The sequence below is a fragment of the Mesitornis unicolor genome, unplaced genomic scaffold (genome assembly GCF_000695765.1).
Source record: "Mesitornis unicolor isolate BGI_N332 unplaced genomic scaffold, ASM69576v1 scaffold25105, whole genome shotgun sequence".
NCBI lineage: Eukaryota > Metazoa > Chordata > Aves > Mesitornithiformes > Mesitornithidae > Mesitornis > Mesitornis unicolor.
The window spans coordinates 18,454-29,371 of record NW_010185177.1 but is presented as its reverse complement, the minus strand read 5'-3'; the positions used below and the strand labels follow the sequence as shown (position 1 = coordinate 29,371).

General features: G+C 44.9%; 1 protein-coding gene across 2 annotated transcripts in view; it reads left to right on the top strand.

Annotated features, from left to right (window-relative positions):
* Positions 1 to 876: 876 nt before the first annotated feature.
* The window catches only part of UBE3B (ubiquitin protein ligase E3B), an 18,276-nt gene continuing 8,234 nt past the window's right edge, over positions 877 to 10,918 (top strand). The window contains exons 1-17 of one of the 2 annotated variants that reach the window (XM_010184764.1): positions 877 to 1,098; positions 1,170 to 1,290; positions 1,938 to 1,997; positions 2,392 to 2,496; positions 2,595 to 2,691; positions 3,206 to 3,291; positions 3,837 to 3,919; positions 4,166 to 4,271; positions 4,869 to 4,989; positions 5,630 to 5,807; positions 6,201 to 6,370; positions 7,102 to 7,269; positions 8,053 to 8,224; positions 8,988 to 9,106; positions 9,644 to 9,758; positions 10,160 to 10,259; positions 10,909 to 10,918. The exon at positions 10,909 to 10,918 is cut by the window's right edge and continues 128 nt beyond it. In XM_010184764.1, the coding sequence (XP_010183066.1) occupies positions 938 to 1,098; positions 1,170 to 1,290; positions 1,938 to 1,997; positions 2,392 to 2,496; positions 2,595 to 2,691; positions 3,206 to 3,291; positions 3,837 to 3,919; positions 4,166 to 4,271; positions 4,869 to 4,989; positions 5,630 to 5,807; positions 6,201 to 6,370; positions 7,102 to 7,269; positions 8,053 to 8,224; positions 8,988 to 9,106; positions 9,644 to 9,758; positions 10,160 to 10,259; positions 10,909 to 10,918 (1,972 nt within the window). In that variant the 5' untranslated portion in view covers positions 877 to 937. Of the gene's footprint in view, positions 1,099 to 1,169; positions 1,291 to 1,937; positions 1,998 to 2,391; positions 2,497 to 2,594; positions 2,692 to 3,205; positions 3,292 to 3,836; positions 3,920 to 4,165; positions 4,272 to 4,868; positions 4,990 to 5,629; positions 5,808 to 6,200; positions 6,371 to 7,101; positions 7,270 to 8,052; positions 8,225 to 8,987; positions 9,107 to 9,643; positions 9,759 to 10,159; positions 10,264 to 10,891 lie in introns of both variants that reach the window. The other variant, XM_010184762.1, reaches the window with a different exon arrangement.

The window sequence follows — 10,918 nt, the reverse complement described above, 5'->3', positions numbered from 1 at the left end:
CACGCTGGTGCAGTGGGGAGCACTGTGGGGTTGTCTCTGCCCGGGTCTCGCCGGTGCCTTGGGCCCTGGCAGGCCTGAGGCCAGCCTTCGCTTTTGTCACACATCAAATTATCTCTTCCCCACTCGGAAGTGCCAGGAGCTCCGTGCGTTGGTGATCTCGACTGAGCAGCGGGGCTGCAGCTCCTCTCCTGAAGCTTTTCTGTCCTCACGTTTTCTTGAGGGAGCAGTGAGAGGTGAGTCTGGTCAAAAGGACTTACAGCTACAAAGGTGAAGAGTCAATCCCCAAATCATCTGTCGGCGATGTGCTTCTCTGTGCAGGAGCTGCCTGAAGCCAGTGGATCATCATGTTTGGGTGTAAATGATTGTCATACCCTTCCTTTGAAGAATTAAGCCCTCAGGTGAGTTCATTGTCAAATATTGTAGAAAGCTGTTGCTGACTCTGTGCATTTGCTGTTGTTGAGTGGCAATAATTTAGCTTGCCAGTGTTCCTTTGTGCCCTTTCCCTCGTGTCCTTGCCTGTAGAATTCTTCCTGTGTGTTACCTGTAAACACGAAAATGAAGACAACTAAGACTGGAAAGGGGAGTTTACAGGGTGGGACACAATGACAGCACACAAACTTTATTTTACTTTTTCTCTTGAAATCTCCTTGCCTGTGTTAGGTTGGGGGCTTTGCTGCGGTGATGAAGCTCTCAGTGTGTTTCCTTATCGCAGTCGCATCGACGAGTAACTTGGGCTTTGCCTGGCTTATGTTTCGCACGCGCTTCTGTCTATGCCTTTGAGTACTCCCCCTCTTAAAACGTTGGATGCAGGCAGTCTAGGAGTAATGTAAAGAATTACCCTTGCATGTCCATTTAGTCCACTCTGTTCCTAGATCCCCGGGTGTTTGCTGCAAGGATTCGTCGTTTCCCTCAATTTTCCTTTTGGTAGGTTCTAAAAATGTTCAGCGCCAGCCAGTCCTCCAAAGCCCAGTTCCTCGACAAAGCGCGCCAGGCTCGGGAGGAGCGGAGGGAGCTGAAGGAGAGGGAGCGCGCGGCCGTCCAGATCCAGGCCTTGGTCAGGAGATTTCTCTGTCGGTGCTGCCTGCAGAGGGAGATCAGGTGTGTGAAATCCTACCTTGCTCTTACCTGGAGAGTTGTGCTTGGTTTTTAACTGCCGATGTTCTTCTTAGGAGAGAAGTGGAGGATTTCTTTGGGGCAAATGAATCTGGCTCAAGTAAAAGAAGTGCTCTTTCAGTCTTCAGAATTGCTAGGAAACTGCTGTTTGTATTTAATCATAAAGAGGACAAAGAGGTAAGGTTGCTACTCTGACATGCTTTTCTTCTTTTGAGGCCGTGTTTTAACCCGTTAAATATGTTTAATTAGTTATGTAGTGATTCTGTAGGTTCCTGCAGAGTATTTTGCCTTCAGAAATGCGATCTCTTGTCTCCTTGGTCCTTGTTGGAGAGATCAGCCTGTAGGAATGAAACAGAAGAACCTTTGAATTTTTTAGTAGCAGTTCCATATTCAGGGCGTAGTTTAACGAATGTTAAATGTTCCTGGTGGCTGTGCCAGCTTCAGGAATTGAGCAGTGCCTTACGATTTTGTCAGCACCCGGTAGCATTCAGCTCTTCCTTTGCTGAACCCAACAAGGAAGATCCTTTTCCTGGCTTCAGCTCGTGCTGTTGAGGGAGGCAGTTTAGCAGGGAAGGCTGAGAAATCCCTCTTGGTGATGTGCTGTGCTCAAGGGGGGAACTCTTCTGCATAGCTGTGGTGTGACGTGTGGATGCGCTCTTGGGGAAGGAGCCATTGGCACCATTGGTAGGGAATGCGTTAGGAACATTGGTCGTTTTGATACAGAGGTGCCTTGCTCCCTCTGCTGAGCTGTTCCTCATGGTTTTCCAGAATAGCCCTTCCTGTAGTTATAACTAATGCCACCTTTGTCTGTCTTTTTTCCCCAGAGATTTGAGAAGCTGTGCCGCTGTATTCTTAATAGTATGGATGTTGAGAACGAGCCCAAGGTCAGCTGGATGGGTTATTTTAGTTTGGGGGTGGGAGGTTTGCTTGTTGGTTTGTTTGTAATTTTATATATGGGGATTTAAGGTGGTGATATTTGCATTTTTAGCTTTCAAAAGCCCCTGTACTGCTGAGATTCCATGGTGAATGTTTGGGCAGGTTCTTTAGTATTCCTCTGATACTTTTACTGTGCAGAGCCATAGGAGTTAAAGGGCAATTCCTGTCTGTGGTGGGTGGTATGCTTTGAGCTGTGAATCCTGGGGAGAGAAATTACTTGGTTCTGCTGCTCAGTAAGGCACTGAGGAAGTAGTTTGGTTACAAAGCTTCCTGGTAGTGTATTCTGCCAGTCGGTGTCACAGATCCTAAGCACTGCTCCCATTTGTGTCCTGCCTTCCTCAGGTGTGGTACGTGTCGCTGGCGCTCTCCAAGGATCTTACACTCTTATGGATCAAACAGATCAAAGACATTTTGTGGTTTTGCTGTGAATTTCTCAAGCAGCTTAAGGCAAGAAACGTTTTCTTCCTGTTTTGCCTCCCTGCGTTTAACAGATCTGTAGCCTGCCACAAAGCTAATTGGATTTATTAACGTTATTGTTATCACAGCCTGACATCTTGCAAGACTCCAGACTGGTCAATTTGCACCTCACGATGCTTGTCACCTTCACAGACACTTCTACGTGGAAAATCCTTCGGGGAAAAGGTTGGTGCATCCAATTCAATACTTGAAGCTACCAATTTGGGACTAGCTGTTAAAATCTACTGAATGGTGTTTCTGTACTTTGTCTTCTCCCCATGCTTACCACAAAGATTCATTGTGCTTCTGTGCTTGCACAAAGCGTCGATTGGGCAGCAAGGATTCCCTTCAGATTAGGTGGGCTGATTCCCTTAGAACAGCAACAGTTACAACATTTTTATAATGCTCCAAAATCCCCCATACCTGAAGTGTTCAGAGAAAAATGGGTTATGTTTTTAGCTCTGGGTTTTTGTAGGAAATAAGCATTAAAAAGGTAGACAAGTATCAGGAGGAAATACAGCTCTTACACCTTAAAGAGGACTTGATGTTGAATGCTGCTGAAACGGTGGTTTTGCATATGAGAGCAAGGACACTGGGCAAGAAGGGTTTATGAACCAACAAACTGTTTTGTAGTGTGCAAGGAAGTAGAGAGTGGAGGTGTGATTCTGTTCTAGTAACCATCAGTGTTTTAACTTGGAAGGTGAAACCCTGAGGCCCGCCATGAACCACATCTGTGCAAACATCATGGGACATCTGAACCAGAAGGGATTTTATTCTGTGCTGCAGGTCAGTCTCGGGCTGCTACGGTTATGTCTTCTCTTTATTCAAAACAAACCCTGGTCCTGCGCTGTGGTCCTTGTTGTGAGGAAGCTTTTATGATCTCTCTGGGGATGTGTCAGGGAGAAGCTGGTGGTGGAGCACTGGCGATTCGCATGTGGGTTTATTTTTCTTCTAAGAACTTGAGACTGAGGACACCTCCTTTTTGTCACTGCCACTGAATCCAAGTCCTACTTGATCACCTCGTAATGAGATGGACAGAAAGGACTCTTGAATATTTTTTTCCAAACTTTGGTGCTGCCCCTATAAGCCTTGCCTGGTAATTTTAAAAGGCCTAGGAACCCTGAGTACAGATCCTAAAGAAATAAGTACTGTAGAGTGACTGATTTGATTTCAGTTTCTCTGTTATGCCATTATTAGCCTGAAACCTTTCTAGTTCTGCCAAATGCTTTGTAGTAACTGTTTTTTAGGTTTTTTTGGTGGTGGTCTTTTTTTTTTTTTTCCTGACTACTGCAGGGTTTTTTATGGTGTTTGTTTGGGTTTCTTTATTCCAGATTTTGCTAACTAACGGCTTGGCAAGATCCAGACCTTCCTTGTCCAAAGGCTCTCTAACTGCCATCTTCTCTCTTGCATTGCGGTAAGGCAGCCAGAGCTGCTTGGGATAATAGGCAGCCAAAGTTATGTTTACTCTTTTTTTTGAAGACTTGTCATTCTGCTGGTCTCTTTGTAAAGCAATCCTGTGAACTTGCTATGCTGACTGAGGTGTAAATGAATGTACTTTTTCCAGTGATGCCTCTTGATGAGGACTCTGAATGGCTCGGTTAAGACTGCGTCTTACTTTGCTAGGTCAGGTTTCTTGCACTGAATTTTCTTCTCTCTGTAGCCCTGTGGTTGCTGCGCAGTTTTCAGACAATCTGTTGAGGTCGTTTCTGATCCATATCATGTCTGTGCCTGCTATAATGACTCATCTTGCTACTCTAACACCTGAGGTAAGTGGGTGATGTAACAGTGCCAAAAATCCTCAGAGTATCACACGAGGCCATTTGTTATTCCATTTTATCAGCTTCTGAAACAGAGCATTGGCATTTCTCTCTTTGCCAGTTTCACCCCTCTTTTATGGAAGTGCTTAGTCCTTACATCCTCCAGATACTCTGGGTTTCTAATACTGGAGACGTTATTATTAACTCCTATGGGATGACAGGTTGGACTGCCCTAAAATAATTAATAAAAACAAAGGTATATGTGACACACTGCTTAAATTTTTGCTTGTCCTCCTCCTTCCATTTGTGTAACCACAGACAGAGCCAAAGCAAAAATCAATCCATTGCAGGGCAGAGGATCTGTAATGGTAACTATTAGGCTGTCCACTAATCTAATTTAGGGTTTGTCTACAACTAGAACATTCACCTGCAAGGTATTTTATTTCCTAGACCTGCTTCATGTCAAACACTCCCTTCAGTGCAGCAGTCTCAACTTGCTGCTTTATTTGGAAAGAAAAGGCAATCTCCATTGCTGATGGCAGATCAGGTGTGGTTGTTCTGTGCGGCGCTTCTCAGCCTCACTGGCAGGGAAATTCTGTCTTTCAGCGCCTGGCAGTGATAGAATCTCATGATCTTTTCCGTAAGTTCATCCTGTTTTTAAGTCGTGAAGCACAATGCCGAGATGTCTGCGTGTGCCTGGAAGGGAGTCACACTCTGTGCTTGTTAGGTAAGCACCTGTAACACTTCTTTTTTTACTGTACTTGGAAGGGAGTCTTGAGTCACATTTTCTTTGTCCATGTGTCAGAGCTGCCTTCAACTCATTTATTTTTTTAATCTTTATTTAGACAGTTTCTAGGAATTAATTGATCTATTTTGGGATATTGCAAACATGGTTTAGGGCCCTTGGAAACAGGAACAGTCAGAGACTTGCTCTTGTATACACGTCATTATGCCTAAACTGTGAAGTATTATCTCTGCTAGCTTTTCTCTTGGAATCTGAGAAAGTCTTGCAGAGTAGCAGACTTGAATCTTGCTTCTGTAAATGGATGTGCTACTGAAATATTGAAGTTCACATTACTGTAAAGGAGAACAAGAGGAACAGTTGGAACTTGGGAGTAACCACGGATCATCTGTAGCTTAGAGTACTTTGTAGAAGGCGTTGGTGGGATACAGAGGAAGAGGCTGCCAAAGTGCCATGGCACCTTGGTGGTTGATGTGTGCTGGAAATGGCTTGCTGCAGGGTGGTCTCTGATAGTTGTTCTTCACAAAAATCCTCTAATGGACTTGAAAAAGGGTGTGGGTTCATTTTGTATTATGTCTGTAACCGCTGTTCCTCTTAAGTCTTGCTGTGCTGGTCATTCCACCAGGTAATCTTGTGTACCTGGGCTCCTTGAATGATAAAGTTCTTGAGGAGGAGACGGCTCATTTTGTGGGTGTGCTCATCCACATGCTCTCCTACTGCCAGAAGTACGTTTCACAAAAGAAATCCAACCTCACCCACTGGCATCCTGTTCTGGGCTGGTTCTCACAGACTGTGGATTATGGGTAAGTGAGGACAACCTTACGGTGACAGATGATTAAGCCTCTTTTTATTTGTTCTTCTTCATGCCAAAATGTGATCTGTGTTTTGAGATGAACAGTGTGACCCTATTCAGAATAACTGCTCAGATATTTCAGGTTATATCTGCACAATACAAACTGCTGCTTTCATATACAGACTAATTACACAAGGAAATTAATTTAGTGTAGTTAGACTGGTAAACAGTGGCCATACTGGTACGCTCAATACAGGACCTGTATGTCAGCTTTTCCTGTGAGAACCATCTGTAGGGTGGGTGCGTGCTCTATTTTGACTGTGAGCTAAGTGTATCCAAGTATCGCTGTCTGGTGTTTTATTCCAGCCTGCCTTCTAACATGTCTCTCTGACTTGTCTTTTAGATTGAATGAGTCCATGCCTCTGCTGACAAAGCAACTGCAGCATCTCTGGGGAGTTCATATGATCCGCATTCTCTTCAGTGATGTGCTCAGCAAGAAATTGCTGGAGAATCAGGAAATAGCTCAGCTGCCGACACAGCCAGTTTCCCCTCAGAACAGCCTTCCTATGAAAAGTCAGTTCTGGAGGGTTGCTTTGGGTTTAGTGTGTGTGTGTGTGTGTGTGTGTGTGTGTGTGTTTGCGTGTTTTTGTCTCTCCCAGATTCACAGGGCTTTGACTTTTCCACTTATGCTAAAAGCTTTTTGTAATTACTTGCAGCAGCTGCTGCTGCTTAGGTGGGGATCTGTTCTCTCCCATTTGTAATTCCTGCTCAGAATGCCTCTGTGACCTGCGGCAAGTCTCTTACTTTGCTGCTGTGAAAATATTTGCTTATTTTAGCAGGTTTTTTTCATTGTTTCTTGAGTAGCTGAAGTGCTTACTGCATAAATGAGTACTTCCCAAGGCAAGATGGGAAGCCAGCTTCCCAGATGAAAAGCAAGGTGAAGCTGGCTTGTGGGCCTGTGGTGCATGGTGATTCTGCAGAAGAGTGTTTGGAATAAGGCAGCTGTAATCTAGGTTTTTTTTCTAGCTGCTGCCCATAGCCCTAGAACCTGTGGTTATTAGTTACTGCAGTTTTGGTGAGGTTTTAAGATCTAGTGTAGGACCCCTAGTGAAATATTCTTCTGCATTGCTGCCCACTGTAAGGTGTTATGCCAGAAAACTCCTCCAGAACCTACTGTCTGTGGAGTGATTTAGTCTGCTTAAAATCCTCTTTACTGCTTGGCTGCCAAGTGACTGAGAGTAAGCAATGGTTTGGAATAGCACTTCTGTCTCCTAAGCCAACGTCTTGTGCTTCTCTGTCACCAGATCTTTTCAAGAGAGCTTTCCAGAAGTCCGCATCCGTCCGCAACATTCTCAAGCCTGTTGGGGGCAAGCGAGTGGACTCGGCAGAGGTGCAGAAGGTGTGCAGTATCTGTGTGCTGTACCAAACCACGCTCACAACGCTCACACAGATCCGTCTGCAGATACTTACAGGTCAGGGCACATCTGTGCTTTTCAAATCACTTAAAATGTGGAGATAAAATAGATTTTTCTTATTAAATTCTGTTGACTTGGTGGTGTTTTATTACTGACAACAGTTTATTGACTGGCTGGGTGGAAGGCTTGTTCCATCCTGAATCATACATCTGATCAATAACATTCATCACTTCTTTATCAAGCATTAACTCTCCAGAATACAAATTGAAGCAAGTTTTCCTATAATGAAACCTTGCTCACTCCATATTAAAACTTAAGACTTGAGTCAGTGTTTTTGAGAAGCCTGGTAATATTAATCTTTATGTAGTGGAAACACTGAATGCTTTCATACATCGTGAGGACAAATTACCTGTCTTAAGGAATGGATGGAGGAGGAGATAAGCACTGTTTTGGCCTAGTGGCTAAAGCAGAGGAAGGAGCCCAGAGCCTTGGTGGTGGCTATAGTGGTGACCGCAAGTACAACCCCATTCTTCATGTTCTCATCTCTAAGACAGCTGTCATGGTGATTGGGTGATAGGAATTAATTCTTTTTGAAACTTGCAAAATAACTATTGGGAAAGGGCTTCAGGTGTGAAAACAATTAATGCCTTGTTAAAAGCTTTTTCCTGGTGGTTGTACATCTCCTGTCAATGCAGACAGGCTTAGGAGCCAACTGTAATGTTTATGCTCCTTCAAGTAGTGTTGCTTTCAGCTCCAAGCCAGGTTTGTCTCTCTAAGCCTGCATGAACAAGTAGGCAGAACAAGTTACTGATGGTGCTTTTATTTTTTCTATACTGCTAGGCCTCACTTACCTGGATGATCTGTTGCCCAAATTATGGGCTTTTATCTGTGAGCTGGGACCACAGGGTGGGTTAAAACTCTTCCTGGAGTGCTTGAATAATGATACGGAGGAGTCCAAGAGGCTGCTGGCCATGCTGATGCTCTTCTGTGACTGCTCCCGCCACCTTATCACGTAGGTAGCAAGCAGAGGGTGCTCTCTGGATTTGTAACGTGAAGCTGTTGTGTTCCTTAAGTTTCAAGAAGAATAGTTAAGGTATTGCTGCCTCTGCATAAAGATAACTAGTAAAGCAGCAGGCTTTTTAGGTAGAATACTGAGAAAGGAAGGACTTGTGAAGGACTTTTCCCCCTCAGCCGTGTGCTGCTTCAGGAATGTACAGCTGGCTGACCTGGTAATGAAATATTACAGCACTGGCAAGAAAGGAGAAGAAATATTTCTTCTGCTGCTTATGGATGGCAGTTGTGTCAGTCCGAAGCAAACACTTTGAGTCCAGATAAGCATTTTTTCCCTTAAGGAAAAATGCCGCAATACTTCTGCAAGACAGCTCCCCAGCTTACGTGTGTCTCTTTACAGCTCCCTTGCTGTTAGACTTAAACAACACAAAGGATGGGAGAGAGGGTGGAAAAATCACCTTTGCTGGTCAGTACGGACAGTTTTCTTAGCTCCAATAATGAAGAAGTTCTCTTGGGGCCAAGTGCATAGGTCCTTTCAACTATGAAACACTGGTTTGTATCTCAGACCTTTCATACTGTCTTCTCTTAGGATCAGATACCGATCAAAATCAATAAAAAAGGTTTAATTGTTTATGGCTTTGAGTCCTCGTGGGTGTCGGTTGTCATAGAAATGAGAGCTGCTGCTACAGGATAACGTGCCTCTATGAAAATTTCAGAAGGGAATTAAACTGACGCCTGTGCATTGGTTTTGTTTTCTCTGATAGGATTCTTGATGACATCGAAGTCTATGAAGAGCAGATTTCATTCAAACTGGAAGAGCTTGTTACCATCTCATCTTTTCTGAATTCCTTTGTATTTAAGATGATCTGGGATGGAATTGTAGGTAAGTGTTTTTAGTAGCTTGAGTTGAGGTTACTGTTAGAACAAAAAATGGCATTACTTTTGGAATTTGAAGCTTCTGTTAATGATTACTTTGCACAAAAACATTGTTTTGTATGATGGTTACGTTGGTTTTCCCTCTGCAGAGACTGAGTTTAGCATGACTGGGCCATGTATTGAACAAAAATGAAATATAGTGCTTTGACAAAGCAGAGCAGGCTTGCTAGAGTCTCTGTAGATCTCTGGTGTTGCTCTGTATGCTGGTGTAATTTGGGCACAGCTCAATTCTGGCAATTAGATGAGATAGTCCACTTCTGTTGTGATGGCTCAGTTGGAGCTGGCTGAGATGGCTTTGATACAGCTAAGAGTTTTTTCACTTTGATCAAAGAAAATGCTGTCTCTCTTCTGGGAAGCACCAAATCTCTCCCTTCTGGAGGTTAGGAGGAACACAGCTGTTCTGTGAGCATGGGGCGGATGATCAGCGTGGTGCTCTTGGACATTCCTGTTACCTGGACATTGCTGCTTTGTTCCTTTTGCTCAGAGAACGCCAGAGGCGAGACCCTGGAGCTGTTTCACTCTGTCCATGGCTGGCTCATGGTCTTGTATGAAAGGGACTGCCGCAGGCGTTTTGCTCCTGAGGATCACTGGTTACGCAAGTAAGTGCTCAAGGCAAGGATCCTGTGTGGCTGTGTGCTTGTCCCAGTGCACCAGCTCCCCTGTGGGTGGCTGATTTGGGATCCCTTACCTTAAATCGAGTGCCTCTTGTTCCACCTGTGAGATCAAGGTCAGAACTGTTCCCTAGGTTTGCATTTAAGGATGCCCCTCCTGTTGTGCTTCTCATCTGTGGTGTAAGGATTAGCTGCTGCTCATGGGGAGTGGTGCTTTGGAAACTGACTCGGCACCTCACAGCTTGAGTGTCTCTGGCCTTCTTAGATGTGCACACCTGAGCACTTAAGTCTTTGAAATCATTACAGGTTTCCTCTCTCTCCTACCCTCAGCTATTTACCTCACCTGGGCATTTCTCAGGGATCTCTGAATCTGTGCCTTTCTTTGTCAGGGACCTCAAACCCAGCGTGCTCTTCCAGGAGCTGGACAAGGACAAGAAACGAGCCCAGCTACTCCTGCAGTACATCCCGCACGTCATTCCCCACAAGAACGTGAGTGGGATGGGGGCAGAGGTTGGAGGCTGAAAAGCCAGTTGCCTGGGATGGGAGGGATGTATATATTGAGCATTTTGTGATGCGAAGCTTGTGATAGAAATGCCAGCTGAACAAAAGTCTTCTCCTTCCCCTGGCTCTCCCCAATATATTTCCTCTAAACTGTCTTGATTTCTTTAATTGAGAGAGCTCTTATTTGTGTGGGCAGCTGCATAGAGTTATCCAGCAGTGCACAATGTGGCTTTGGAGAAAGTCTTCTGCAGAAAGCAGAGTGTCTTCTTGCAGAGATGACAGATTTTTACGTGGGGATAGGAAAAGTGCTTTTGTTTTCAGGATTGTCAGTACCCTGTCCCTCCCAGAGCAGGGTTTTGAGGATTTCTCTGTCCCTGTGGGGAACAAGGAGGCAGATCCCACTATTTCTAGCGAGTAGGTGGCTGTGGCATCACTGGGCCTACCTAGGAACAGGGCAACCTAGAGCTAGTTCTGGGGATGGGTCAGGAGCATCCAAAAGCCCTGCTGCACTCTATTTCTAGCGAGTAGGTGGCTGTGGCATCATTGGGCCTACCTGGGGACAGGGCAACCAAGGGGGTGGGTCAAGAGCGTCCAAAAGCCCTGCTGCACAGGAGGATAAGGATCTTTGTGGATTAAGACTTATGTTT